The sequence below is a fragment of the Platalea leucorodia genome (assembly GCF_965183815.1).
Source record: "Platalea leucorodia genome assembly, chromosome: 4".
In the NCBI taxonomy this organism is placed as follows: domain Eukaryota; kingdom Metazoa; phylum Chordata; class Aves; order Pelecaniformes; family Threskiornithidae; genus Platalea; species Platalea leucorodia.
The window spans coordinates 72,930,719-72,956,734 of record NC_138826.1 but is presented as its reverse complement, the minus strand read 5'-3'; the positions used below and the strand labels follow the sequence as shown (position 1 = coordinate 72,956,734).

The 26,016-nt window shown below is 37.7% G+C and overlaps 1 protein-coding gene across 4 annotated transcripts in view; it reads left to right on the top strand.

Annotated features, from left to right (window-relative positions):
* UBN2 (ubinuclein 2) overlaps positions 1–25,601 on the top strand; it is a 52,391-nt gene extending 26,790 nt beyond the window's left edge. For 2 of the 4 annotated variants that reach the window (XM_082310793.1, XM_082310792.1), the window contains exons 7-17: positions 2,893–2,963; positions 3,663–3,792; positions 5,126–5,244; positions 5,874–5,987; positions 7,358–7,501; positions 11,391–11,441; positions 12,814–12,856; positions 13,520–15,058; positions 19,112–19,358; positions 20,131–20,220; positions 21,456–25,601. In XM_082310793.1, the coding sequence (XP_082166919.1) occupies positions 2,893–2,963; positions 3,663–3,792; positions 5,126–5,244; positions 5,874–5,987; positions 7,358–7,501; positions 11,391–11,441; positions 12,814–12,856; positions 13,520–15,058; positions 19,112–19,358; positions 20,131–20,220; positions 21,456–21,505 (2,598 nt within the window). In that variant the 3' untranslated portion in view covers positions 21,506–25,601. Of the gene's footprint in view, positions 1–2,892; positions 2,964–3,662; positions 3,793–5,125; positions 5,245–5,873; positions 5,988–7,357; positions 7,502–11,390; positions 11,442–12,813; positions 12,857–13,519; positions 15,059–15,238; positions 15,357–19,111; positions 19,359–20,130; positions 20,221–21,455 lie in introns of those variants that run through there. The other 2 variants (XR_014228067.1, XR_014228068.1) reach the window with 2 other exon arrangements.
* The last annotated feature ends 415 nt before the right edge of the window (positions 25,602–26,016 follow it).

Sequence of the window (26,016 nt, the reverse complement as noted above, 5' to 3'; positions counted from 1 at the left end):
ATTAATGAAAAGTATTAAATCCACAGGTTACAAACATCCCAATAGCTTATTGAAAGGGATCAGAGCTATTAAGGTATTATATACTCCTTGTTTCAGTTGTGGATGTTATCTTAAGTTGAGAATAAATTTGTTGTTTGATTGTCCAGATTCTGATATTAAAGCTTTTCCTTACTCAGTAAGTTTTGAAAAAGGAGTTCAAGTTACTACCTTTTTGGAAAAAAAACACTTTAAACAGTAGCAGAGCTTGCTTTGCTACAGGTTAGAGTAATGATAAAACAATGTTTATCTTACCTATATGTAAATGTCTTATAGTGTTCTTAGTTATTTTTAAATGTACAAAGCTAAATCCAGCCAAGGGGTTAATATTTACTAAAGTTAGAGAGGTGAATTTGTCTACATTTGAATATTCAGGTTAATTTTGTTGTGAATCAACAATAAGTTTCTAGCAAAACTGCAGAACAGCTGGATTAGGCCAAAAGTCAGGAAGTGTTAGTGTCTCGCCCCAAATTCATGCTGCTTCACTGTATAACAAGCCCCACCCAGTTGGAAGAAAGCTTTAATTCAGTGGCTCTTGGAAAACCTAACTCTTTCTATCTTCTGCTGTTGATAATGTCTTCTAGAAGTTTGGTGCTGGCTGAGCAGAGCATGTCTACCCATACGCCTGGGGAAAATCTAGATTGTGTGTTGACTTAAAGATTGTAACTTCCTTACCTTCTGCAAATTGCAGTCAACTGACACATTATCAGTGGGGGAAAACATCTAACAAGCAGGAAAAAAGAAATGGGTTTTGTCAAATACCTACCAGGCACACAGCTTTAGTGCTCTTTAGTGCAAAGAAAGCTAAGAAGTTTATAAAGCTGTAGGAAAAAGCTTATGTTCCATGAATAGAGTATGATATATCTAAATTAAAAAAAAAAAAAAAAAAAAAAATTTAGAAAGCCACTGACTAAATACAATAAAAACCTACTGACTTCCTTTTGTAGATTAATATCTTCTAGTTCCCTAAGTGGGCAGTTCTGAACTACCATGACAGAAGACAATATTGTACACAAGCAGGAAAGTAATAAAATGTCTTTTTTTCTATTGTCAAGGTAACTATCAAGATAATCTGTGGGGGGAAAAAAAAAAAACAACAACAACAAAAAAAAAAAAAAAACAGTTCAGTGATAGCAATGCAGTTTTTGAATCTGCCAATGTTGCTCTCTTCAAAAGCCAGCAACACTGTCCAGTATGATAGTATAATGCTGAAATCACCTTTTAAGGTCTACCTGGGTGCATATCTTTCCTTCCACTTTATACAAACCAGAAGATGATGATAATCCTTGTGTTAATTATGCTTAAAGATACCGGATTTAAGACTTTCAAACTTGTCTTTTTGGTATCCTATCACTTGTAAACATCTATAACTTTTCTAATTTTTTTAGCAAGACAAATGCTTCAGTATTCTTAAACAGTTAGTACCATCCCCTCAGCAGCTGAATTTACAGTAGAAAGTAGTGAGCAGAATGCAGTCCTTATAGGAACTTAAACTCTGGTATCAATGTTCATAACTGAAGCAGTAAAGCATTCAGACAATGGGCTACCTTATGGTTTCTGATAAGAGTGTCAGACTCCTGTTTTCCTGTGCAGTGTAGATTTTACAATTCAAGAAAATATTTTTCTTTCAAACTTAAATGGGTCAGTTACAAAGAGCAAGAACAGTGAGTATTTCATAGTAATAAAGGAATTTTATCAAGTTAACACTTGCATTTATTTGTAGTTTTTAGCTATGTTGTCACAAGTCACTAAAATTTTTTTTAAAGGCAGAATTAGAGATTTTTAATTTATTTGAATATTCAGCCTCATAGCATGTTGGCTGCCTCTAATGTTTGTCAGTCACTATAATGATACCACACTTGCCTATTTTTCTGCATGCATATCCTTTTCCAGCTCCTTTTGGATATTCACTGTCTGGTCCTAGTGCCAGAATATAAGATGAAACTAAGCCTCTAAAAGTGGGTTTGTTTTGTTTTGTTTTTTTCCCTCTTGACTTCTGTAAATCTGCAGAGTGGATGAACACTAGAGAGAAGATCTTACTGATTTTTGTAGAATGGTGCAGGGAATTGGCTTTCTCCTACAAGCTGTCATTGTTTGTGAAAATAAGCATCTAGGTGATAAGAACAAAGATAAAGGGATTCTGCGTGGGAATTCCTGCGAGATCAGTAAAAAGTTCTAATAAAAGGAAGTGTGTGTAGGAATAAGGCTGTCTTCTCCCCGCCCCCCCCCAACAGACCCAGGAGGAGACCAGACAAAAAGAGATGTAGTCTAAAGATGGTCAAAATGCTGGACAGCACCAGAGAAGAGGGATGAGGTATTCCTCTAGCATACATAATCCCTTTGTAGGAATTGCAATGAAGGATTGAGATGGATCTAAAAAGGCTGGGAAGTTGTAACTGCGTGAGGCACATAAGAGGTAGAAAAGGAGCCTTTCATAGATTGAGAGTAGGGATGTGTTGATGATCTTGCCTGCTTGACTTGTCAAGCAATGCTCCTCTTTTTAAAGCAAACAGTCGTAGTGGAATGTTGCTGGTGGTGAGATAATAAAATATCTCTACCATTTTCTTTCTTCATGGTTCTTGAAAAGATAAATGTGTTAATATCAGTGATCCAGGCAGATTCTAAATGGAATGTTGTTTGCCCTAGAGCAAGGCACTTTTATTTGAGTATAATAACAACAATCCTCACCTTTTTTTCTAAACAGCTGAGTGTACTTTGGTTTTGTTTATTTTTTTCCAAGTAATACTGTTCTCTGGAAAACAAGAATGTGATACATCTGTAAAAGTAAAGATACAAAGCTTGTTGGGATAAAATGCTCTATGAACTTTTGGATACTCTTTATTGCTGTATTTTCAGGCCGCCAAGATGTTTGATGAAGAAGGCAGGAAGAAGTTTTTCACGCAAGACATGAATAATATTCTGCTGGAGTAAGTGCTTATCTGTACAACCTTCCCTTTTTGGAAAGGGGGTGAAAGGAAAAGTACAGAAGAGGAAATATTATTGAGGTTGTTCCAACAAAGCCCTTAAAAGTCAATGAAGGTAGATCAGTCTAAGCTAGTTACTAGCTAAAGAGATTTATATATGAATACAATTCCTGTCATGACTATTTGTCTGTCTTTATCCAGTGTAAAGTGTTTTGTAGTGCCCTGTGTCCTTGACTTCATGTGTAAAAGTCAACAAAACTCCCATTATTTCTTCCTGTCCCCCACTTTCATAACTCAAAACACCTTCAGCTTTCATGAAGGAAAATGCCAGCTCTTTTCACCTGTAATCCTTCAACTAAGCATTTGATATAGAAGGTTTGTATTTTAAGAAACAAAAAATAATCTCTAGAAGACTGTAGCAGTCAAAAGTGTATCAAGATTGATGTGCAATGGTGGGTGTAAACAAAATTTGAATGACATTGTTCAGCATTGCTGGAGATGTATGTATATGAATGGTTTCTTGCTATTTATTGAGACTTCCTCCTTTTGTAAAAAAGTTTATCTGAAAGTGTCCCAAGCTGCTATTTTTAGTATGCATAGGTAGAATATATTATGCATACAAAGCTTCCTTAGGTTTTTGTTCAGATGTCATATTCATCTTGGAGTGCCTCACTGGTTGACTGTCTCTTGTTTCTTTGTCAGTATTGAGCTACAGTTACAGGAGATAAATCCTGCCATCCGCAACGGAGTGTACTCTCACCTTGAGGCTTTTGTGCCATGCAATAAGGACACACTGATAAAGCGTCTGAAGAAGTTACACCTCAATGTCCAGGTAATGATGAGGAGATTAGCTCCAGCATGAGTCGGTTATGTAATAGTGATGAGGACAGAATGCAGGAGAGTAGAGCAACAGCCATACAGTCTTCAGTAAAGCAAAAGATTTTTTGGATCAGTTGCTAGATCAGCTTAAAAGCTTTTTTTCTGTGTACCTGCTATTGTCACTACTTTAGGAACAAATACTTCGAGTATTTCAGACCCTTTATTTGAGAATGAAGTGCTTTCATCTTGAGAGCTGAGTACAGGGTACATATCAAAGTAACAGAACTAGAAAGCCACAATAATCATGATTATGACAGGCTAAAAAAAAAATACTATTGCATTCACTTTTGTGTCAAGAAAAAAGAAAGACTAGATGGATAATAGGTGACCTAGCCTGTACTGTTTGTGCAAGTTTGCCCTTGTGGCTAGGTCTTACAGATACTTTATATGTCATTTGCAGTTGCTTTTCTCTTAAAAGAATATGTTTTCCTATTGAATAGAAAAGTTATCTGTGATCTGAAGTATCCTGGCCCAATTCTTTAGTTGAAATCCAGGACTAAATCTTGCAGAGGATCTGAGGATCCTGAATGCAGAGATCTCGGAACTTGCTAAGAAGGCAAACAGATTCGTTTGCTATTTCTAAGCAGTAAGACCTAATAGCACATAGTATTCTAGTTCTTCTCAATATGCAGTTATGATGAAAAACGTAAAGTCAGAAGATGTAGGAAGAGAATTTAAAACATGTAGGGAAATATATAATGTATTACTTCAAACATTAAAGTTCTTAATAATTGGAGACAATTCTAAATACATAGTCCTTACCTTTGAGGTATGTAAATTACACATAATAACAACCTAATACTCAGATAATCTAATACATATATTTTGTTCATTACCTAGGATGTTTTTATAGAACAGAGTTTTTGGAGACTTGATTAATTGGATACTTATTTGCAAGTGTTGAGATGCTCGTTGGTCAAGTCATCTTGCTTTTTCCCTCAGGTTTCCTTCCCTTCCCTATTTCAATTAAAAAGTATTGTTCAATGAGATCATACCATGATGTTTTGGGATATTCATGATATGTTTCCTTGTGACTATCTTTCACTGTTTCTGGTCTCAACACTTACATGAGTTGTATGAGAAATTTCAAATATGTGCATTTCTATAATGCTGTTGCACCTAACAGGATTCAAGTGCCATGTAGGAAATGGCTGTTGCAGTCAATAGTTAGTACTGGGAATATTGCCTCAGAGATGAACAGGAAATAATTTTTGTGAATTTTGTGTATCTGAAACGCTCTTTACATTGCATCTAATAGGACTGTTTTGGTGTTTCTCTTTTCACAGGATGACCGCTTGAGAGAACCACTGCAAAAGCTGAAGCTGGCTGTCAGTAACGTCATGCCTGAACAGTTATGCAAGTATCAAGAGGACTGTCAGGCCCGCAATCAGGCCAAGAATGCCAAGTAGGTATTTCTGGAGTCTGTGCATGCCCATTCTAGAGTCCATCTGGAAGTCTGTCTCCATGTTGTTCATTCCCTGAGCTCAGCAAAGTAGCCAACTCCAGTTTACAGGTGTCTAAGTTTTGAATTGTACAAAATACTTAGTTTTGTGTAAATCATGTTATTGCCTGACTCTAGAAAGAAATTCCATTAACTGAATGAAATAGGTCTTGAGAGAAAGAAATTATAAACTGTGAGAAGGATACTGGAGATTCTCAAAATGCTGCATTAATGGAGGAGGATGATGTGTTCAGGTTCTTGATATATTTGTCCTTGTTCATTGTAATAGTTCCCCTTGTAGCTAACTAATTTTAGACTTGGAAAAGCATTAATAGGTTGATAAGCATCCTGCCATTTCCCAGCAGATGAAGGTTATAACCAGCATCCTTGGTAGCATCCATGCAGTGTGTCCTTTTCCTGTGTCTCTGAGGACCATGAAGCAGTGGGGAGAGAGATGAATGGGTTACCCTTTCAGGAAGGGTATAATGAGAATCTGGAGACAGGTCTTCCCCCCCTAAAATGACACTCCTTTCTCAAGGAAACATTTTGTCTGTGTTGTATATCTATAAAGAAAACAATTGTTCTAACCGTAGGCTGCAAGCAGAAGATGAACGAGAGAAAAATGGATCGGAGGAAGATGATGATGAGAAACCTGGAAAGAGAGTTGTGGGACCCAGAAAGAAGTTTCATTGGGATGACACAGTGAGGTGAGACAAAGCTACCTTTTCCACCAAGAATTTTCACTGACTTCATAAAGGGATCTCTGAGGGGATGTTACTACATGATACCAATTAATAAATAATTGTTCTCAGAAGTACACCTCAGAAGTTTTGGTGAGTATTGGGGCTAAATAGGCAAGCTAGAATGCTGCAATGGTAAAACACCCTTTTCGTTACCTTGAAAAGCAAGATCATCCTATGTCCAACCCTTTTTTCACTGCTTGTTTATCTGCTTTATCCAAATACATGAGAATTTTGCTGCTCCTAGGACTTAGAGCCTCTTTAAGCAAAGAACAGATGTGCAAGCAGTTATACCTGCTTCCCACCGTTCTAGGAATAGGTCACAAAACACTGTCACCCAATGAGCAGTAAAGATTTCTGCCCCAATAGGGCAGACCACCAAAATTGGTGATGCTCACTTGACAAGCCTCTCAGTCCCTGGGCAAGCCAGCATCCAGAATGCATGAATCTTAACCCCTCCCATCCCCTCTGAACACAAATTCTATGTTATCTCTTAAGAGCAACACAGATTCTTGGCTGAAATGATGAATTCTTACTGTTCTGTTTCCTAGAATAGATTTTACTGAAAACTGAGGTTACTACTATTTAAATAATCTAGGTAGGCTTTTAAGCAAGCAGATCCTTCTAAATTAGTAATTTCCCATGCAAGACCTAAGGTAATTTTAGTATAAGTATGCATATTATTAAAAGGGGCTGGTGGACCTCTCACAATGAGTCTTAGTATATTAAGACAACAGGGAAGCAAGCTTCATGGAACACATACAACCAGTATAGCTTGGACTGACCTGGAGGGAGCCATATTTAAAGAAGAGATATTTAAATATGTTGGGTTTTTTTCATTCAAGAGGCTTGGAAAGGCCAATGTTACTTAACTGTGTGCACATTTATATTTTTAAGGACAGTAAAAGACAGCATCCCTGTCAGAAAGAATTTTCTGATGAACTATTCAGTGTAGAATGGATTTCACTTGCTTTCAAACATTCTCCATCTTAAATGAGACAGAGATCACTGTAAGCAAAGTGAGAGGAGATGTTTCAGCTGTGAGAAAACCACAAAGAAAATGTAAAACCAATTACAACATGATAGTAAGGATGAAATAAAAAAGAGCCATACGGTCTGTTGGAAATGGAGAAGTGACAGTGGCAGGTCATACCAGTTGTAGTAGCAAACTTGTGCAGTGGCAAACTTGCAAAAAACGCTATTGAAAATGAGCTTTTCTTACAACTGGCAATGGACAGCAGCTGCATAACATCGGTGCTTCCATTTCTCAGCCTTTTTCTGCTGAGCTTTTGAAAGGATTGTTTCTTTCAATGTATGTATTGTGTTTCTTTCTGCAGGTCTCTGTTGTGTAATCTTGTCAAGATCAAGCTGGGATGTTACGAGCTAGAGCCAAATAGAAGTCAGTCTGCTGAAGATTACCTCAAAACCTTTATGGAAACAGAAGTGAAACCACTTTGGCCTAAAGGCTGGATGCAGGCAAGGTAAGATACCTGCTTTATATATCTATTCATTTTGGTCTTAACTATTTCTTGGATCTTGTTTATTATCATGCATGTGACTCAACCATGTGCTATTAATATTGGTTAAAACTTCAAAATATGTCAGTGGAACTGGAACATTTTAGAAGAATGAATGTTTTTCATAAGTTAATTTTCTATCTTGTTTGCAAGTCTGAAAGCTAAAAAAAAAATGACTGTTTTCCTTGGAGACGTATTTGCTTTTGTCATCTGCTGGAGACTGAATTTACTGAAGTTTATAACGCAGTGCGTGATGCTTCATTTGAGGGGGAAGTATGAGGTGGGAGGTAACTGCTTGGGAAGCTCTTTCTGTGATATAGAAAGTGATAGTGATATAGAAAGCAGTTTTGCCTGTTTGTTGTAAGCAGTCTGATAATGCAGTGTGACATAGACTTTAACGTTATAAGCTGGAATTTCAACACCAGAGTTCACAAAATGCTAAGGTTTGTGCTCTTTATTTCCTGTATGCAGTTGTGGTGCTCTGTGATGCTGCAGTTAAAAATACATCAGTTTCTTCATGAAAACTTGTACTTGCTTCCTACTGACTTATTAAGAGGAAACAACCATACAAAGGGGAAAAAATAAAATTAGAGCAATGGTAATCATTGTGAAATGCAAATTCGACAAAGTTTTCCAACACTTTGAAGTGGAAGAAGAGAAGCAAATATAGACGATGAGTTCTTTCCTTATGTAGCACCCATTGCAAAAGACAATTTCCCATCAAATCCTGATCTAACTGTAAAAGCTAAATGATATGACAATAGTAATCAATTTGCTCAAGAATACCTTGATTGTAGATTAGTCAAATCTGTATCAAGCTGTAAAAATAACTGTACTGAGATATTTCCTAGAATAGTCAGTGTAGAAAATGAGGGTGTAATAAGCTGCTTGTGAAATAGTAACGAAAGGAACAAATGAAGTTTTACACTTCTTGGCATACAGCCGACTTATTTCTGTTCAAGAATCTAGTTTTGTATAGTAAGTATGCTGATGAGTGAAGCGTTAATCTCTTATGAAGATTTTATTGGAGTAGACGAGACAAGGAGTCCCAGTTTAGCTTAAGAACAGATATGGAGGTCACTGATGATAGTGGCAAAATCGTTAAGTGATAGTGTGAGGTCATCCAAGAATACACAGAAGTGAAGCATGTTAAAACTTTGTATTTGAAAGCCATATAACATATATGGTTCTTTTCTTTCCATGCAGTAAGTGTGCTGAAAATTGCCATAAGCTTTTAAACTATCTATAAAAGTGGTTTTGACAAAAAAAAACAAAACAAGAAAACCCCAAACAAACAAAAAAACAAAACAACCCCTCTCCCCCCAAAAAAAAACAGAAAACAAACAAAACCCAAGAGCTGCCTGATCATAACTTTCTGTTGACCAGCAAGACTTCATTTACTAACTGGGCAGTTTTGGTACCATAATGATTTACAAATTGTCCTGTATTTATGGAGAGGCGCTTCCCTGCTTTCTGTTTAGGAAGTGATGTATTGTAATTTGTAGGCAAACAGTTATGCATGGAAAGAGGAAAAGCGAGTAATTCCTGGAGTCTGACAGTGGTAACTCCTAATACACATGTTATTCATATGCTGGATGCTCATCTTTTTGGGATGTTAGCATGGGGATTATCATGCTGAAGGCTTATAATTTTTTACCTTTATATGTGGCCTCAAGTGAGAAGGAGCTATATAAACTGGAAAAAAACTTAGGCATTTAATGTTAAAAATGGCCTATGGACTACATATTTCATAAGGAATTCTTACTAATCAGAGTAGGTCTATGGTACCAGAACTTTGTGGGTTCAGCCCAGAGGAAAAATGTCTTGCTCTTTCAAAGTTAACTGTATTTAATGTTCCTCATGGCTTAGTATAGAAGCATGAGGTAAGGTATCGATCGTAACTTTAAATTGCACCTCATTCATTTGTCCATGTGTATCACAACTACCTTTGTCACATGAATTTTCTGTGTGTAACAGGAGATTGTTGTATTAATATTCATGGATTTAGAGAAATACTTTTTGTCCTAAAGGATCTTGAAGCCTTTTCAGATAAGTAACAGTCTTTTTTGTAACTGGGTTGCATGTTAATTCCATTTGTGTCTGAAAAAAGCCTGCACCCTAAATATGCATATGTTAAAAAAAGAAGTGTAAGGAACAGGAAGTCCGTTTCTTTTAATCCCAAGAGTTTCATCATCTTTGGGGGTGGTCATACAGGTAGGCTTGCAGCACATTTATTTTGTACAGGTCAAACAGCACGCTTGACTTGAAATCATGATCAGAGCGAAACAATCTCATACTGGTCTCTCTCATCAACTTTTACATCTAAATATATGTATGCAATGGAAGGATTATTTTCCAAGCATGTTCTTGCTTTGGAACATATACTGCCTTGTTGTTCTTAGTACCATATCTTTGACTTCTGTTCCTGTAGCAGTTACGCTTTTGTCTTCAACCTTTAAGGATGATACTACAAATTACTGGGGCCTGGAATTAATTTTGGATTTTCATTCCCAGATGAAAAAGACTAAGGAATAGACAAAATACCAGGAAGGAGGTGGGGAAGGCAATATGCTGGAGAAGCTGGGTAGGTCAGGACATTGAAGTTGTAATGAGGAGTGTTCCTTTTGCTCCATGATGTTCTTCATAGGCATTCAGTAGTCTCTGATGGGGAGCAATGTAATACAGACTTGGAGGTTAGTATGGTGAAGAAAATGTGAAAATGGAGCTGAAAGTGGAATCTGAGAAGTAAGGCATTGGAACTGCACTGAGAGGATGTCAATGTTTTCTTACCAGATTATGTGAAATTTGTGGATACTTGAATTTTTCATAACTATTGCAGCTCTACAGGATGTGTTATCAGTAGTGAAAAGCTCATGTTTAGACAGCTATTCACGATATGGTCAGTGCTAGTGTGATGGCAGTGGTATAGGAAAATCTTGTCTGTTCTAGTTTGCCTACCTGGAAATGGAGAATGTGACCAAATTTTCATTAACTCTCTATTTATAGCTGCATTTGGGTAGCAAGCTGTAGGATAGGTACAGGTCAGGAATAATTTTCATTTCCCACTTGTCAGCTCGGGAGTTGATGATAACATAGAAATAAAAGCATGTGAAGTGTTGAGATTTGTCATACCAACTCTTCCCATTCGTCGGCTCTGTAGTAAAATGTATGTGTAAGTCCAGTGTAATTGAAGTCGCAGAAATGGTACACAATGGTCTATACAAAATACTGAAGATAATTAGAAACAAGCTTGGCTACTGTATTCAGACTGTTTTCCTCTGTGCTAAAAAAAACAAAAAAACAAAAAAACAAAAAACAAAACAAAAACAAAATAAAAAACACACAACCCCCCCCCCAAACCAACAACAACAACAAAAACACAACAAAAAACCACCAACCAAACAACAACAACAAAACCAAACCAACCAAACACACCAGACTAGCCACAAAACCCAAACTGATAATCAATGTGTGGACACCTAGAGTGAAGAGTTTACAATAATCCTTAATTGGATATTTAAAATATTTCATTAGCCTTTGAGGAGAGAGAATTCAAAATGTATTTCTTCTGTCTAGCCAAAGGAGGTAATATTCTGTTATGTTGACTTCTTCTTGGCCATTTGCTGAGGTGTTTTGAATGTAAACCTGAAATATTTTTTTTAAGCGTTCTTCTGTTTATGGCTGCCTGGAACTACATCATGACAGCAATACAGACAAACTACCTAGTAGCTGCTTTAGGGACAGATAATCAAAGTGTTCTTCCGAAAATTCAAGGATACTTGTGTATTTGGTGGTCATATGGTGATTGTTCCTGTAGAATCACTTTATGTTTCTTTTCTCGCCGCTCTTTTAGGATGCTTTTTAAAGAAAGCCGAAGTGTTCACAATCACCTCACTTCTGCTCCGTGAGTATAATATTGACAACTTACTGGTGTCTTTAGGTTGTTGATAGGGTCTTTCCCCATCTTCATGCTACCTTTTTTTTTTTTGGACAGAGGGGAGGAAAGGGAGATATTTTGGGATTTGTTTGAAGATACTTACAATATTAATTTTTTTAATGGTTTAATTTAGACACATAACTGTAATGTTCTTGTGGCATTATATTTTAACTCAGTTATGAAGTGGCTAGATAACTTAAGTGGGTATTCTTGGATTAACACCTTTTACTCAAAGTACTTCAAAGCACTATATGCTACCTAAATTTTGCTGTGCAGCATATTAAATTGAACTTGGAGACTGCAGTACTTCCTGCTCTTTTATTTTCCTCATGAATATCTCTGTAACCACAGAAGTCTGTGTATCTTAGCGCAATTTTACCTTCTTGATTTTCAGGCAATGCTATGTCCCTCTCGGGAGCTGCCTGCATTCAGCCAGAATTCAAATAAACAATTATGACTTTGAATAACACCCAAATTGCAACCTTTGTGATAAATATGATTAACATAGGATATTTTTCTACATAATAGCAAAACATGGTCTACCTACAGTAAGGTCTTTTTTTAACCAGGCATATTCCTAGTTGCTTAGGAAAGGAGAATAAATGACCTATAAGATGTAAATCTGTTGATCCTCTTGAAGAAATAGAAATGAGAAAAGGTGTGAAATGCTTAACTTCTGATGACTAATAATCCTTAACGCTGTTCTTGCTCACATAACTGCAGTTGGTGCTATGGCGTTCACTTATGCTGCAAAAGAACCTGGTAGTGTGATAAGTGGCTTCTTGCAACAAACGGAAGTTAGATACAACTACTTCACAGTTCATAAGCAACAAAACACTTTTTTTTGGGGCAGAAAAAAGCAACTGTTTTTATGTGGTTTGAAATATAAATGAGAACACAAAGATACTCCTCGGTGACAAAAACATCAACGTAAAGTGAAATTGTGTAACTATCATAGATGACTTCAGTTTAGACAAAGCTCTGCTAAGTAGACAAACTCTTAAGATTATAAGAGAGGCTGAAATGACTTGATATTTTGAAGTTTCTCTAAATCAGAAAAGTAAAAAATAGTTCTCCTGATACATCAGGTTATATCAGTGATTCAGTGAATTTTGCATCTAATTTACTTAGAGATACATGACAAAAAAATGGATTAAAAGTGTGCTTGTTCTCTTCCCCCCTAAATTTTAACCCATTTTCTATTTCAAGGATATTTTATTATTAAAGCTGGACTTCAGTAGTCATCTTTCTAGTTTATTGAGATATAATCAGGGTGACAAAACTAAAATGACTTGCCTTTCTTTTGTCTTCTGATGAACATGTATCTCCTCTGTTTTAGGGCAAAGAAGAAGGTGATTCTGGCCCCTAAACCCAAAGTGAAGGTAAATGCTTATTTAGATACCTGAATTTTATATGACCATTTGATACAACCTGTTTCCTGCCTCTGATCCAGAAAAATTCTGGCAGAAGAATTCCATCAGGAAATGCTGTAACAGCTTACTGACTTGGTGGTGTATTACTTTAAAGAAAGTACTACAAAAGACTTCTGTATAGCTTTGTAACTTTAAGCTGTATTAGTTTTTTTAAAATTGACTAGGAAGAGGTACTAGTTCCTTTAATGTGTGTTTTGTGTTTGTTTTCAGCTTGTATTAAATTTGGCAACACTGGAAAAATGTGTGGTTGGGAGGATAACATAGTAAGTTGATAGAGGTTCTCATTAGACATGACTAGGTGTTGTCTTAGTTCAGCAGCAATTTTACCTAGCGATCAGATTAGCTACCCTGTTCTTCACAGCACTGATTATTCTTAACTGCGTGGGGCACTTTTAGTTACGTGGAGCAACAGCACTAGGTTTTTAAATACAAATATTGAATCATCACACAGGACTCCAACACCTAGATATCATAGGTATCTTAATATGAAAATTTCAATAATAGATCTTTGGTTCATCTGAATGTACAGAATAGTAGTATAACGCTAAAGACGACTTTAATCTACTCCAGAAAGGCTATTAAACCTGTCTTTTCTTATCTCTTCATTCTCAGGACTCCAGTCCAAAGAAAGAACAGAAAACCTGTATGTCTTCAGTCAATTCAAGTTGCGCTACTGTACTGAGTTCCAGCACACCTGTCTGCACCCCAGCCAGCTCTAGCTGCACACCAGCTCCAGAGACGATCTGCTTGGACGACTCACTGGATGAAGACCTCTCTTTCCACCCACCCTCACTGGACTCTATTTCTGATGCTCTGGCAGTTATAAATAATGGTGCCAAGGGATCACCTCTTGGGTCCACCATAGACACACAAACATCCAGACCTCGCCCTGGGCTGAGGGAAGAGAAACTAGCAAGCATCATGAGTAAGTTGCCCCTGGCAACTTCAAAGAAAGTAGAGCCCACTCAAACACCCCATTCATCAAGTCTTATTGCTGGTCATACAGGGCCAGTACCAAAGAAACCCCAGGACCTAGTTCACACTGGTATCTCTTCAGGCCTTATTGCTGGATCTTCAATTCAAAATCCTAAGGTTTCCTTAGAGCCTTTGCCAGCCAAACTACTTCAGCAAGGACTACAGAGGTCAAGCCAGATCCAAGCTGCTTCCTCCTCTTCGCAGACTCATGTTTCTTCCTCTAAGACCCAAGCAGCTATTTCCACCTCCTCTCAAAGAACCAAGGATGCTAATATCTTGGTATCATCTTCTGAGGCTCAAGGTGGTTCTTCCTCAACATCACAAGTGACAAAGGTGCACCAGCATTCAGCTGTACAACAGAAATATGTATCTCCTTTACAAGCAACTATTAGTAAATCACAGACCAATCCAGTGGTGAAATTGAGTAGTAATCCCAAACTGTCTTGCTCATCACCAGTCATCAAGGCTCAAGATAAGTCTGTAGTGTATCGCCTGCCTTTGTCTAATCCCTCATCTGGAAGCAGCTCTCAAGTGTCTCACCCACTGGTTTCTCGGACAACATCCAGCACCTCTACCTCTAGTAACTATTTAGCCAAGGCTATGGTGTCACAAGTTTCTTCCCAGGGTTTCAAGCCTCCCTTCTCCATGGCTGCCTCTCCCAAACCTGCTGCCTCTCCCAAGCCCACTGCATCTAAGCCCTCTGTGACACCCAAGCCCAACGCATCACCTAAATTTTCATCCAAGTCCACCTCATCCCCCAGGCCTGCAACAACACCCAGTTCTTCCAGTTCAAGTGCACTAGTTTCCCAGAGTAGTCACTCCAGCAACAACCCCCTTCATAAACAGACCAGTGGTGTAAATATCAGCAGGCAGTCTCCCACAATGAATTTGCTGCCCTCTAATCGCACCTCAGGCCTTCAGCCTGCAAAGAACCCTCAGGCTTCTTCAAAATTGCCCAACTCTTCTCCTTCTGGAACTGTTGGTAAAAATAATTTGGGTGGAGTTGGAATGAATGTACCTGCCAGCAGAGGCAGTAACCTTAACTCAAGTGGAGCTAGTAGGACTAGTCTTTCTGGGGGAGCAGGAAGTGGAACACAGGGTGCTACTAAACAATTGTCAACTCCACACAGACCATCTTCTGCCTCAGGGTCTCCAGTTGTAGCAGCCAGTGCGCAGGTACGCATCTAATGAGTTTACATTTAAACCTTACATTAATATTTATCACATACATTTTGTAAACATTCTTTCTTGCAATATCTTGATTTGAAAATGTGTCATAAATTTGAAGTTTATGCCTTACTAAGCATTTATGCTAATACTGATGAAACTATTTCACACTAATGAATGTGTTTCCAGCTGATGTGAAATGCAAGGATCAGTGTGGAATGAATCCCCACTGTAAAATGTTGGTTGGTCTATGCTGTGGAACAGAATTCACTTTTGTTTTCTTTTTTTCTTAAGAGCACTAGAAAAGGTAAGCTTTGTGTGGCCATATTTTCAGGGGATGTGGTATTTTCTTGCATTACTGGATTTGTGTATTCGTGCATATTTACTTGTGGTCATATGAAAAGGTGTCTTGGTACATTTGTTGCCAAGCTTCATGATTAACTTGAAAAACTAGAGTTCAGTTGCTTGTGGTTTGAGTATAATGCAAGACTTGTATTTAAAATTAACACTTGAAAGGGCTTTTCTTTAGTATTTGTGATTAAATATGTATTATATTTTGTAGGATCTAGTCAAACTGAATGAGATACCTCATTAATATATAAATATCCTAGAAATTGTTTGAGAGAGAGCTTATGCAGAACTTTATCACTGGAGATAAAACAAGTCATACAAAGCAAATATTTTTAAAATACTGTTGTTCTAAAACCCATGCAAACCTGTTATTTACCCAGAAGACAACCTGCTTTCCCAAGTTGTGCATTCTTCTTACTGGGAATGATTTAATTACTGAGGTGATTTGAGGTTTTCCTTTCTCTTTATTGCCCTCTCCATCCTCAAATCTTCACTACTTAAGTAAAGTTAAGAAAAGCAATATTGCTGTAAATCAGAGTCTTGGTGTACAGCAAATGGAAAAGCTTAGTATTTTTCTGAACAATGTACATAGCTATTGCGTGATAGTGATGTATATTCAGCTTTTAGCAATGGTTTATAATCTTTTAGCTTGCTATCAAATTTTTCTTAATGCAGCTGAATAACAGGAAGATGATGATTTTTACAAGGCATTTCTATGGTCTTTCATCATACTGTACCTTAAGTCTATTACAGTAAATAAGAAATGTCTGACAGGCTCTGACACAGCCTTCTCATTATTTTGGGTACTTTGAATGAAAAAAAACTGCAACCTGTATGCTGTGTAAGGGCCACTGAGGTGCCACGTAGGGCCTAGAGAAGAGCTGAGCCAGGTAGAGTGCAGCTTGAGTACTCTGGAAGGTTCTGTGGAGGAGACAACAAAGGCTACAGTGAATGGACTGGGAACGGAGTTGTTTCTTCCTGGTGCAATCAACAGAATCCAGTGGCTACAATTGCTGTGATGTAGAAAATGTGAAATGTGTGTGGTAGTGCTTAAAGATGACGGACGAGGGAAATAAGTAGTATTGTATTGGATGATGGGATCAATTCTGGCAAACCTTCCTGTAGTTAAAGGCAAGTAATTTTTTTTTTTTTTTTTTTGGAAACACTGATCATCTGGGGAATTAAATGCATTTTGGCAGACAGTGATGTTGAGGAGGACTGGAGGGGGTGTGGTAGATAATCAAGTAACATGAGTGCATACTGTAATACAGCAAAGTAAGGTGTGTTGGTATATAGGAGGAGGGAAATCAGCTACAGGTACTGAGCAGCATATGGTATCACTAAAATAATTATTGTGACTTTACATGTGGGTTTTTTGACACTTCAGAAGTTACCTTGATAATCTAGAAATGCTTCAAAAGAACGGTGCAAGGACGATAAACCATGGAATAAGGCTGTTGCTACTGTGCAGACTGAGGCTTAGTCAGTGGAGTACGTTCAAGAGAAGATTAGAATCATATTACCTCCCAGTCCAACTACGCTGAAGGGGAAGAGATTTGTGATAACAGAGGGCTTTATTTAGCCTTAAGGATGTAATGGCTGGCTGCTGAACTTAATCAATTCCAGACTAGTTGTTACGTACACTGTACTAAGGAGTTAGTTACCCCTCTTAAAACTTTGCATAAGACTGAAAGTGAATCTCCTTTCCATTAAGGGTTTAGGGGTTTAATTCCTATCTGAGGTGCTATTAATCAGTCAGAAGATGAGAATGGTACCTGAGTTGCTCATTAGACTATCCTGGTCTGCTTATATTGAAGATCAGACTAGATGATTTCACGTGATAATAAAGATGTTCCTAACTAGGAGGAGTTTCCAAGAAGGGTTTCCCTCCTTTCCACTTTTGATTGACACAGTTATTTACCAGTATATAGGCTTACACCTGCTGTAGCTCCACAGAAATCTTACTCTGGAATACTCTGTTACATCTTTGGAACACAAAGCCAAAGTAATCTAAAATTCAGCAATTATCGCATGTGATTTCCTTAAAAAGCTCTACCTACCATTAGTACTCTTGAGCAGAATCTGGCTTAGACTTCTAAGGATCTTTGACTCAGATTTACATGATGAAGATGAACCCTTTTATGAAGTGCTATCATAGGTGAGATAGAAGCATCTGAACTGCAACTCTTTTAGGGCATTCTCTCTACCTCTTTCCATCACTGGAATTCTCTCTCCTCCGTTTTGTGAGAGTAAGCAAGGTCTTGGCAGAGCACACTACAAAGTTTCTTTCTGTTTTCAGGCATTTTACAAATCCACAGTTGCAAGAGATTGCTGTACGGTTTTTATTTTGTTGCACAGTAAAGATTACATAGACAGTGAACAGTTGTCATTTTTTGTACATAGGCTTATTGTGAAATTAGTACTTTTAAAGGCAAAAGAGAATTATCATGTATGTTCAAGTTCTTCATCCATTTTTTTTTTTCTACTTGCGGGATGGAGTATGTCTTGGAAGCTCTCACTCCTAAAATGACCAATGCAAACACTTGCTACAAACATCACATCTGTAGTTGCTTACACTTACAGGGTTACTGTTTTAAAATTTTGTGTGTTCTCGTAAGCAGCAACTAACCTTTCTTTAGCTGCTTTCATCTGAACACCTTAAGACCAAAACCGGTAATAGAAACTTTATCCCCGCTAGGAGTTTTCATCACTTTGCGGTTTCTGTAAGTTGATATGACAGAACTCGAGGAGATTTTATTTTCATTTTAAGCTCACGTGTTCGTTAAAATGATTCTAAGTTTTGGTTTTAGTTAAGGCTTGCTTGTATAAATGCACAGGTTTGAAGTCCTGTTCAGTCTGAGTCCTTTTAACTCAAATATCTTAAAACATCTGAGCTTGAGTCTGATTCAAAATGCTTCTATACTAACTGTTTTGTAGTAGATCATTAGAGAATTGAACATTAGCATATAAAAGTACTATATGCATAGCAAAGGAAAGATTGTTAAAGAAGAATGAGATATTTGGGTGTTAGAGGAATTAATGCGATTTGGGAGCTGTTGTAGCTAAAATGTTCTGGCTAATCTTGCATTTTCATTTTTAAACTACAGTGAACTTAACTCATGGTGACATATGTAGAGTGGAGAGATTATTTTCCTTTGCCTTGACATGTCCATACACCCCTATACATATGTACATCTGCATCTTGGTAACCTGCCTTCTCTTGAAGTGTGGGGGTCGTTATGTATGAACCTTAATTCTCAAAAATCATTGCTTCTAAGCAACCTCTTTAGAAATAAATCTCATGTTCTGTTAAGACCCAGATTTGGAGAGGGGAGAGTAATACTGTGCTTCTAAAGAACTTCAGATCTACATCTGATAATGTCATATTATTAATCTAATAGAAGATGTTGCATTGGATTCTGACTGTAGACCCAGTGCATAATTAGAAAGCAGATAGAGGAAATTACCTGCAAGGCTGATGAGAAAAACATGAGAGATGAACCATACTGTCATGTCTGAATCTGAGCTGTAATTGTACTTGCTTAGCAGACAAACAGTGGGAACACCTCCTAGGTGCATAAGTGGATATTTATTAATAGTTTAATACACTTTTTAATAGGGCCACACTTAACAGAAAATAGTTGATTCTGTCTCCTTAAAGAATACAACTCAAAGCTTTAAAATCTTGAAGTACTCCTTTTCTTTGTACAGTCAACAGCAGGAGCATCATTACTGGCTAACGCCTCACCTCTGACTCTCATGGCATCACCCCTGTCTGTAACCAGTCAGAATGTGACATCTGCACCATTAACTCCTTTTGGGATGCTGGGTGGCCTTGTTCCTGTGACCGTGCCCTTCCAGTTTCCCTTGGAGCTGCTTGGCTTTGGGACGGACACAGCTGGAGTGACAACCACCTCGGGATCTACCTCAGCGGCTTTCCACCACAGCCTAACTCAGAGTGAGTGGAATTAGTTATCACACTGTGCTATAAGGCAAGATGCATCCCGAAAACGGAAATTAAGAAGGGAAGCAATAAAGCTCTAAGAAACTAAAATTTGGTTCATGAGAATCCCGACAGGAGAGTAAATGTGATTTCTTTGCTGGTAAAACTTTGTTTATGTAATTATCAAAGGCGATACATAACATTTGGATAACTTACCTTCATTGTTACATTCACAGTACATATTTAGTTTTGAACATGCTTTTTTGGGTTAACTTTTAATCATCCCTTGTCTTTGAAAGGAATATAGCATAAGTCTCCCAATGTCACAATACAAATAAGAGACTTAATATGGTGATTCCTCAAAATATCCTTAGATGAGTAATCTCAGATATCAAACAGTTCTCTTAGGAGGAAGTATCAGCCAAGAGGGCATTTATTTTTTCCAATTGCTTAAAAATAAATTCTTTAGGTTTTTAACCTATATCATTTTTTGGTCTTTCTGCTAAAGGAAATGATATGAAGAATTGTATCCCAGTAGCAAGGTGTGGTCCTTGCTCTGACTTTTGATTAACCTTGTCTGTATAGGTCTGTTTCTGTTGACTTATTCCAGCCACCAGAATGCTATCAGGTATTTGTTTTTTGTTGATGAGATAAATCTTCAGAAATCTGTGCAAATTAGCATGCTACTGTAGCTACACTATAAAAATAAAAAGTTCCTATTTCACAAAGGCTGCCTCTGTCCTTAAGGTTTATTTTTAATCTTTGTTGCTCCCCTTTTTTTCCCCAGACTTACTGAAGGGTTTACAGCCAGGTGCTCAGCACACAGCAACGCTGTCTCACTCACCTCTGCCTGCTCACTTGCAGCAAGCTTACACAGGTAAAGACATTGTATTTTTCTTATTACTTATTTTTAACTTAAAAACCAGATTTCTGCCCTAGAATGAAATGAAATGTACACCAGAACTGAAATTGGTTTAGAGAAGACACAACACGGACAAGCTTTGGTAGCAGCAGACAGTACGCATGCTATTGTAGCAGTATTTTTGGAACCTGAACAATTATTTTTTTCTACTTGTCTTCAATGTCAGGAACAAAAACGTTCAAAAATTTCATTAATACTTTATTGTAGCTACTTTATTGTAGCTGTTCTAGAAACCAAAGTGTACAAACTCAACTAGTGGGGAAAAAAGGAATACTACTTAATGGATGCTAATATGATTGTCTACAGGCTGCATAAAGTCTGTATGGGTGAGATTGTTTTTTCCACTCAATTTCTCCTTTGGAGGAGAAACTGACCTTCCAGCTAGAAGCTTCTTCATGTTTCTTGTAAGAGTATATACATGTGTGAACAGTGTGATGGTTTCCTATAGAAGATCTGCCTTCCCTGGGTATTTTATCCTTGATAAGAATTGCATATTTCAATTGAGAAGAGAAGCTTGAAGTAGAACATCTCCTTTTTCTGTTTGCAAGGCTTAGAGCTGAAAAACTGTTGTAAAGCTTTAGACAGTGCAGTTTAGAGTGTACTCCTTTCTTTGCCACCTGTAGGGTTTTTTGGGGGTGTTTTTTTGTTTGGTTGGTTTGGGTTTGGTTTTGGTTTGGTTTTTTTTTTTGCCTGGAGAAGGAACAGGAAGGGTGGCAGTGGCTTGGTGGGGGTTCTTCATCCTGTTCTCAGAGTCCTCAGCACCAAAAAACTGGGAAGTGTTGCTCTAAGAGGCTGTGAAAAGAAACCAATTGGCTATATTTGGTACAACCTTGATTTTTTGTCACAGTGAGTGCCATGGGTTGAATACTAAAAATACTTTATTAAAATATAAAGGCTTCTAAAGAAAGGCTTGATTTTAAATTTTTTTCAGTATCCCAAGCTGCAATTTAATGTTTAGAAAGATGGTATCTTTTGGTATGAAGCCTGATATCTCAGGTTTCAACAATGCTATTTCTGATAAATGAACTACAGAGAAGATGCAAAATCTTCCACCCCATAAAGACAACGTACTTTTTGATGATGCTAAAGCTGAATGTGCCAAATTCCTGTCTCTCTTGCTGTAAGTTATAAAAATAAAAGTTCACTCATGCTTTTGTTCTTCCCTTTCTTTTCCTGTCTCTAAACTACAGATGGAGGCCAAAGTAAAGGGGACACTAAGTTACAGCGGAAAAACCAGTGACTTCTGGACAAGCAAGGGAGCTGAAGCAGTTCTGGTTGGCTGACAGAATCTGCCCAGTTGGGAAAGTGCTTATTGTCACAGGGCTGCTGTTTCTGTCAATGTTTACATATTCTGATCCCAAGCACTGTGGTGAGAGGAAGAAGAAAATGAAAACAATACTTGATCAAAGAGAGAAGGAAAAGGAGGACTGGTCCTCCTGGTCATGTAGACTGGTCATAGGTTGATCTTGCCTAAAGAAACAAGCTTTTTTTATCTGCTCTGATTGGCTTTTAAAAGAAATTGATCGTCAAACCCACAGCAGCACAAACATTTTTTTTTTTCTGGGTGATGTCCAATGAAGAGTTGAAAGTGTGAGAGGAGCTAGAATAGGCTTCTCCATCCATTGTGTAAGGTGGAATCATCCACTTCATTTAGTGCCCAAAGTGCCCAGTGTAAGATTATGTATAGGTCCTGAGTGTACTATATGGTTGTGGACCAAAGGTTATGTAGAGTAGAGGTGGTGCTGGGATACTTTGCATTATAATTAAACCCTTACACAAATGCAGTTTCTGATACGGGCATTTTTCCAGCTTTACAAGGCTGTTTGGCTTTAGGGAGCCTACAGATGTATGCAGTCTCATTAGAGAGTTGTCTTCAAAAACAGATCTCCTGGTACATCAAGATGTGAGACACAGACTACTGGGAAATCCCTTGTTCCTTGTTTTGATATTTTTCTTTTAATATAAAGATTCTTATTTAAGGGAGGAAAGGCATGGAAATTTTTCCATTTACATGAAAAGAAAACCCACATTTTATTGGTCAGACTAGCATTTCTTTCCCACATCTTTTTTTTTTTTTAAAAAGGCACACTGATTTTTCAGTCCTTCCATTTGTTAAACTTTCTTTTCCTTTGCCTTGTGCTTATCTGCTACTGAAATTAAGTAACGTTCTGTTCATGTCTTTTATAAAACACAACCAGTTCTTTACTCATTCTAGATCTTCCTCATCTTTCATATAACTCCTCCCAAAAGCCATGCATTATACTGATTTGCTAGTTAAAGAAAGCTGATTGTGACCTATTCCAGAGCCAGGTTAATACTGCTTCAGGCATTAGCCAAAGAGGAGTCGTTCAAAAGCGACCAGAGGTGCCTTCTCTTCTGGGGGCTGAATGGGTTCTCTCCAGCATTTTCAGCCCCTGCTGGCCTGGGGAGTTCCTGACCTGAACTCTTCCTTACATGGTAGCACAAGACTGCAAAGCTGGCTTTTTTTTTTCTTTTGGATAGCAATACATCGACTGGTTCATTTGTAAGGTTAGGAAGTATCCAGCACATGTTGCACTTTCGACACTAGGACAGAACTTTGCTGTTGAGTCCCTTGCGCTGTCAGCTAAAAGGTGAGAATGGCAGAAACTGAAACAAAGTCATAGGAGAAAGGAGCAAATAAAATGGTATGATGCCCTTCTCCTTCAACCCCGAAACATTCCTTTGATCAGAGATGCTGAAATTCCTAGTAGCTAGTCTTTCCAGTAGTTTGATTTGAGATTGAACCAGTGACTACTGGTTATCTCACACCTTCCAGAGAGACTTTGACCCATGGGTAATGAATCTTCAGTGTTTTTTGCTAGATTAACTTATAGCTTTCAGGTTTCTTTTACATGTGATTTATTTTTCTTAGACCAGACAACAATTTCTTTTCTATTTAGAGCTCATTTTAATTTTATATAAATATATATACATATACGTGAATTTAAAATAATATATATTGTGTATTTAGTATAAAAATGTTGGGTTGAGCTCAGCAATAAATGTTTTTGCACAACACTTCTGTGAAAGACAGATTGAATTAAAATAAGATGCATTAGTTCGTTAATTTCACTCCACAGCATCTGCCAATTAAATGCTTTTTAGCTAGTACTAATGTTTTGTATGTGGCATGTTGATTAGATAAGCTTGCATCTCTATCAAGGTTATTTAGAGTTGAAACATACAGCTATGTAGACACTGGCATTCTTAATACTGTGCAAATTTTGTCAAAATACCATAAACTCTTTAGAATGCAAGCTTTATCTGATTTTTTTTTTTCCCTCTTTTCTCCAGGAAGGGTTGAAGGAAGACAACTTTTTGTTTTTTGAGGCCTAACAGTTCTGGGAGGATGCTAATTCTCTGAACTGCGTCAAACCTGATACTTTTTAACAATGCATGTAGCTAAGGGAGTTGGAGCGGTGAGCCATCAGGCAGCAATATATTTAAAAGACCCTGTCCTAAGAGAGTTCTACCTCTTCTATGTTTTCCTCATCAAGGCATCTCATTCAAATTGCCATCTTTTGTCTTCATACTTAATGAAATTTTTAGATTGGGAGACTTGGATCCCTTTATAACTACAGCACAACTTTCCTTTCAACATTCCTCTCTTCTGGAAGTATGCCTCATCTTCAGTTGAAGAGTATCCTCTCTAAATCTTAAGGAGGGTAGGAGTAGTCCTGTCTGTGGCCTATTGAGCTTCTCAGTCTTGGGGAAAAAAAGTAAACTATACTTACTGTGGAAATAGTTAGTAGGATGATGAGAATAAAATTCACCGTACGCCATTCGTGAAGCCAGTTCAAACAGCGCCTCGGAGGGTAACTGTTTCCAGTCATTGTGCTCCTGAGCTTCTTTGGAATCAGCAACATAGCAATGAAAGGGTCTACATTCCCTGTTCCCTATTCTCCCTGGTTAAACCTAGCAAGGCCAAATTAAAGGAAATAATAGGGTGGCTCCCAGAGACCTTTGCAGGTAGCATAAACACGATGGGGAAGTGAAAGATTTCTGCAACATCCAAATGCAAAAATAGGTTGTTTTACTATTTTCTGCACAGCAGCTCTTCTCAAGACATTTTCCCCCAAGTTTTTTCTACTTTTTAAGGGCCTTTGTTAATAAATAAACTGTAGTTGTACATACTAAATAACCCTCAGTATTCACAAGCAATAAGAAAGCCAAGTAGACCTGTCTTTTCCAGACAGCAGGGCTGAACTTGGTTTGGGGACTGTATATGAGCTAACGCGTCAAGCTCGCTGAAAGCCCCAAACAAATGCAAGCAATAATTTCAACCACAGGTTTTAGTTGTTAAAACCGTCTGGGTAATATTTTCTGCTACATGATCCAAAGTCCCAAAAGTTGTGGTAGCTATTTTAAATCCTTTTGAGACACTTGCAAAGAAAGAAGGCAGGCTAGATGAAAAACAGGCTGCAAAGTTTCCTGATACCTTGGACTATAACTGCAGCATTCTCCCACTCCAAGATGCAAATGGCCTAAATCACTTTGTCCAGCCTTCTCTGTTGATTTGAGATACATGACAAATAGTGATCAACTAAGTCACAAGTGTGGATGCTGTGGGTTTCACATCTGTTTTCTGCTAATCAGAAGTAACTTTTAATTACCTGGGTTCTGCTTCTTGTTTGAATCCGATCAAAGTTGTCTGATGCACAGATTTGGGGGTGGGACAGGTGCCAAGAGCCTGTTTCCGTCCCGCGGTCCCATCACCTGACCCTTCCTCCACACTCCTTCTCCACTTGGTGCAAGACCCTTGAGGACATGAAAACAGAGAAATCCTGCAACTCTCCCAGGCTGCCATCAGTTGTGTGAACCATTAACCCTCTGGGAGTCATCTTGGACTCCAACTAACTTTTTCACATTTGCTGCTACATTCGTAAAATGAACTTTTGGCTGTATTTATTAGCAAATTTTAATCTAGTTTACAGTTTGTTTGGTTTTCTTTTGAGTAGTTTTTGCCCAGATGGATTAGAAGTGTTGGGGTGTTTGTTTGTTTTATTTTTTTTTTTTTTGAGTGAATTGGTGAAGGCAGAGTGGTCCCTCTTCTGCTTTTGTTTTGGACTTTTTTGAAGATGGCATTGCAGGGAAGACCTGCAGCCAAGCCAAGCTGTGGAAGGCTTCCTCCCACACCTAACTTTCATCTTCTGCTGAATTGGGGGGAAATCATTAAAGGGACACTTGCTTTTTGTTTGGGTTTGGGGTTTTTTTTCCATAAAATGAACGAGAAGGTGAAAGCAGTAGGTAAATGACTGATTAATTAACACTTTATGCAATTTTAATTTTATAGAAATTAAAAAAAGATTGGTAGATTTTGATTGGTCCTAGCTCTGGTGAAATGGCTGTTACCCTCCATGACTTACTTGATTCAGGCCTTTGTCCTTTGTTTAAGTGCCTTTTTTTTTTTTTTTTTTTTTTTTTTTTTAAATTTTATTTCCCTACCCTCTTCAAACTGTTCTCAGAGATCCTGAAGTGCTGGAAGGCATTTTGGAGGAAAATCTTAAGCTTGCCAAGATGGCTTTATGCTGTCATACTATTTTTTTCCCTTTTGTAAACAAAAAAAGTGTGTAATGTGTGTAACTTCATAGCTGCTGTACCATGGCGTTGGTTCTGTGTGCTTGTGCATTCTTTCTCTCTCACACTCACATACGTGCGCACACACACATATACAGCAATATTCCTGAGAAACCTGTTCATCCTTCTGCGTTCTGCTGGCTCTGTTAAACA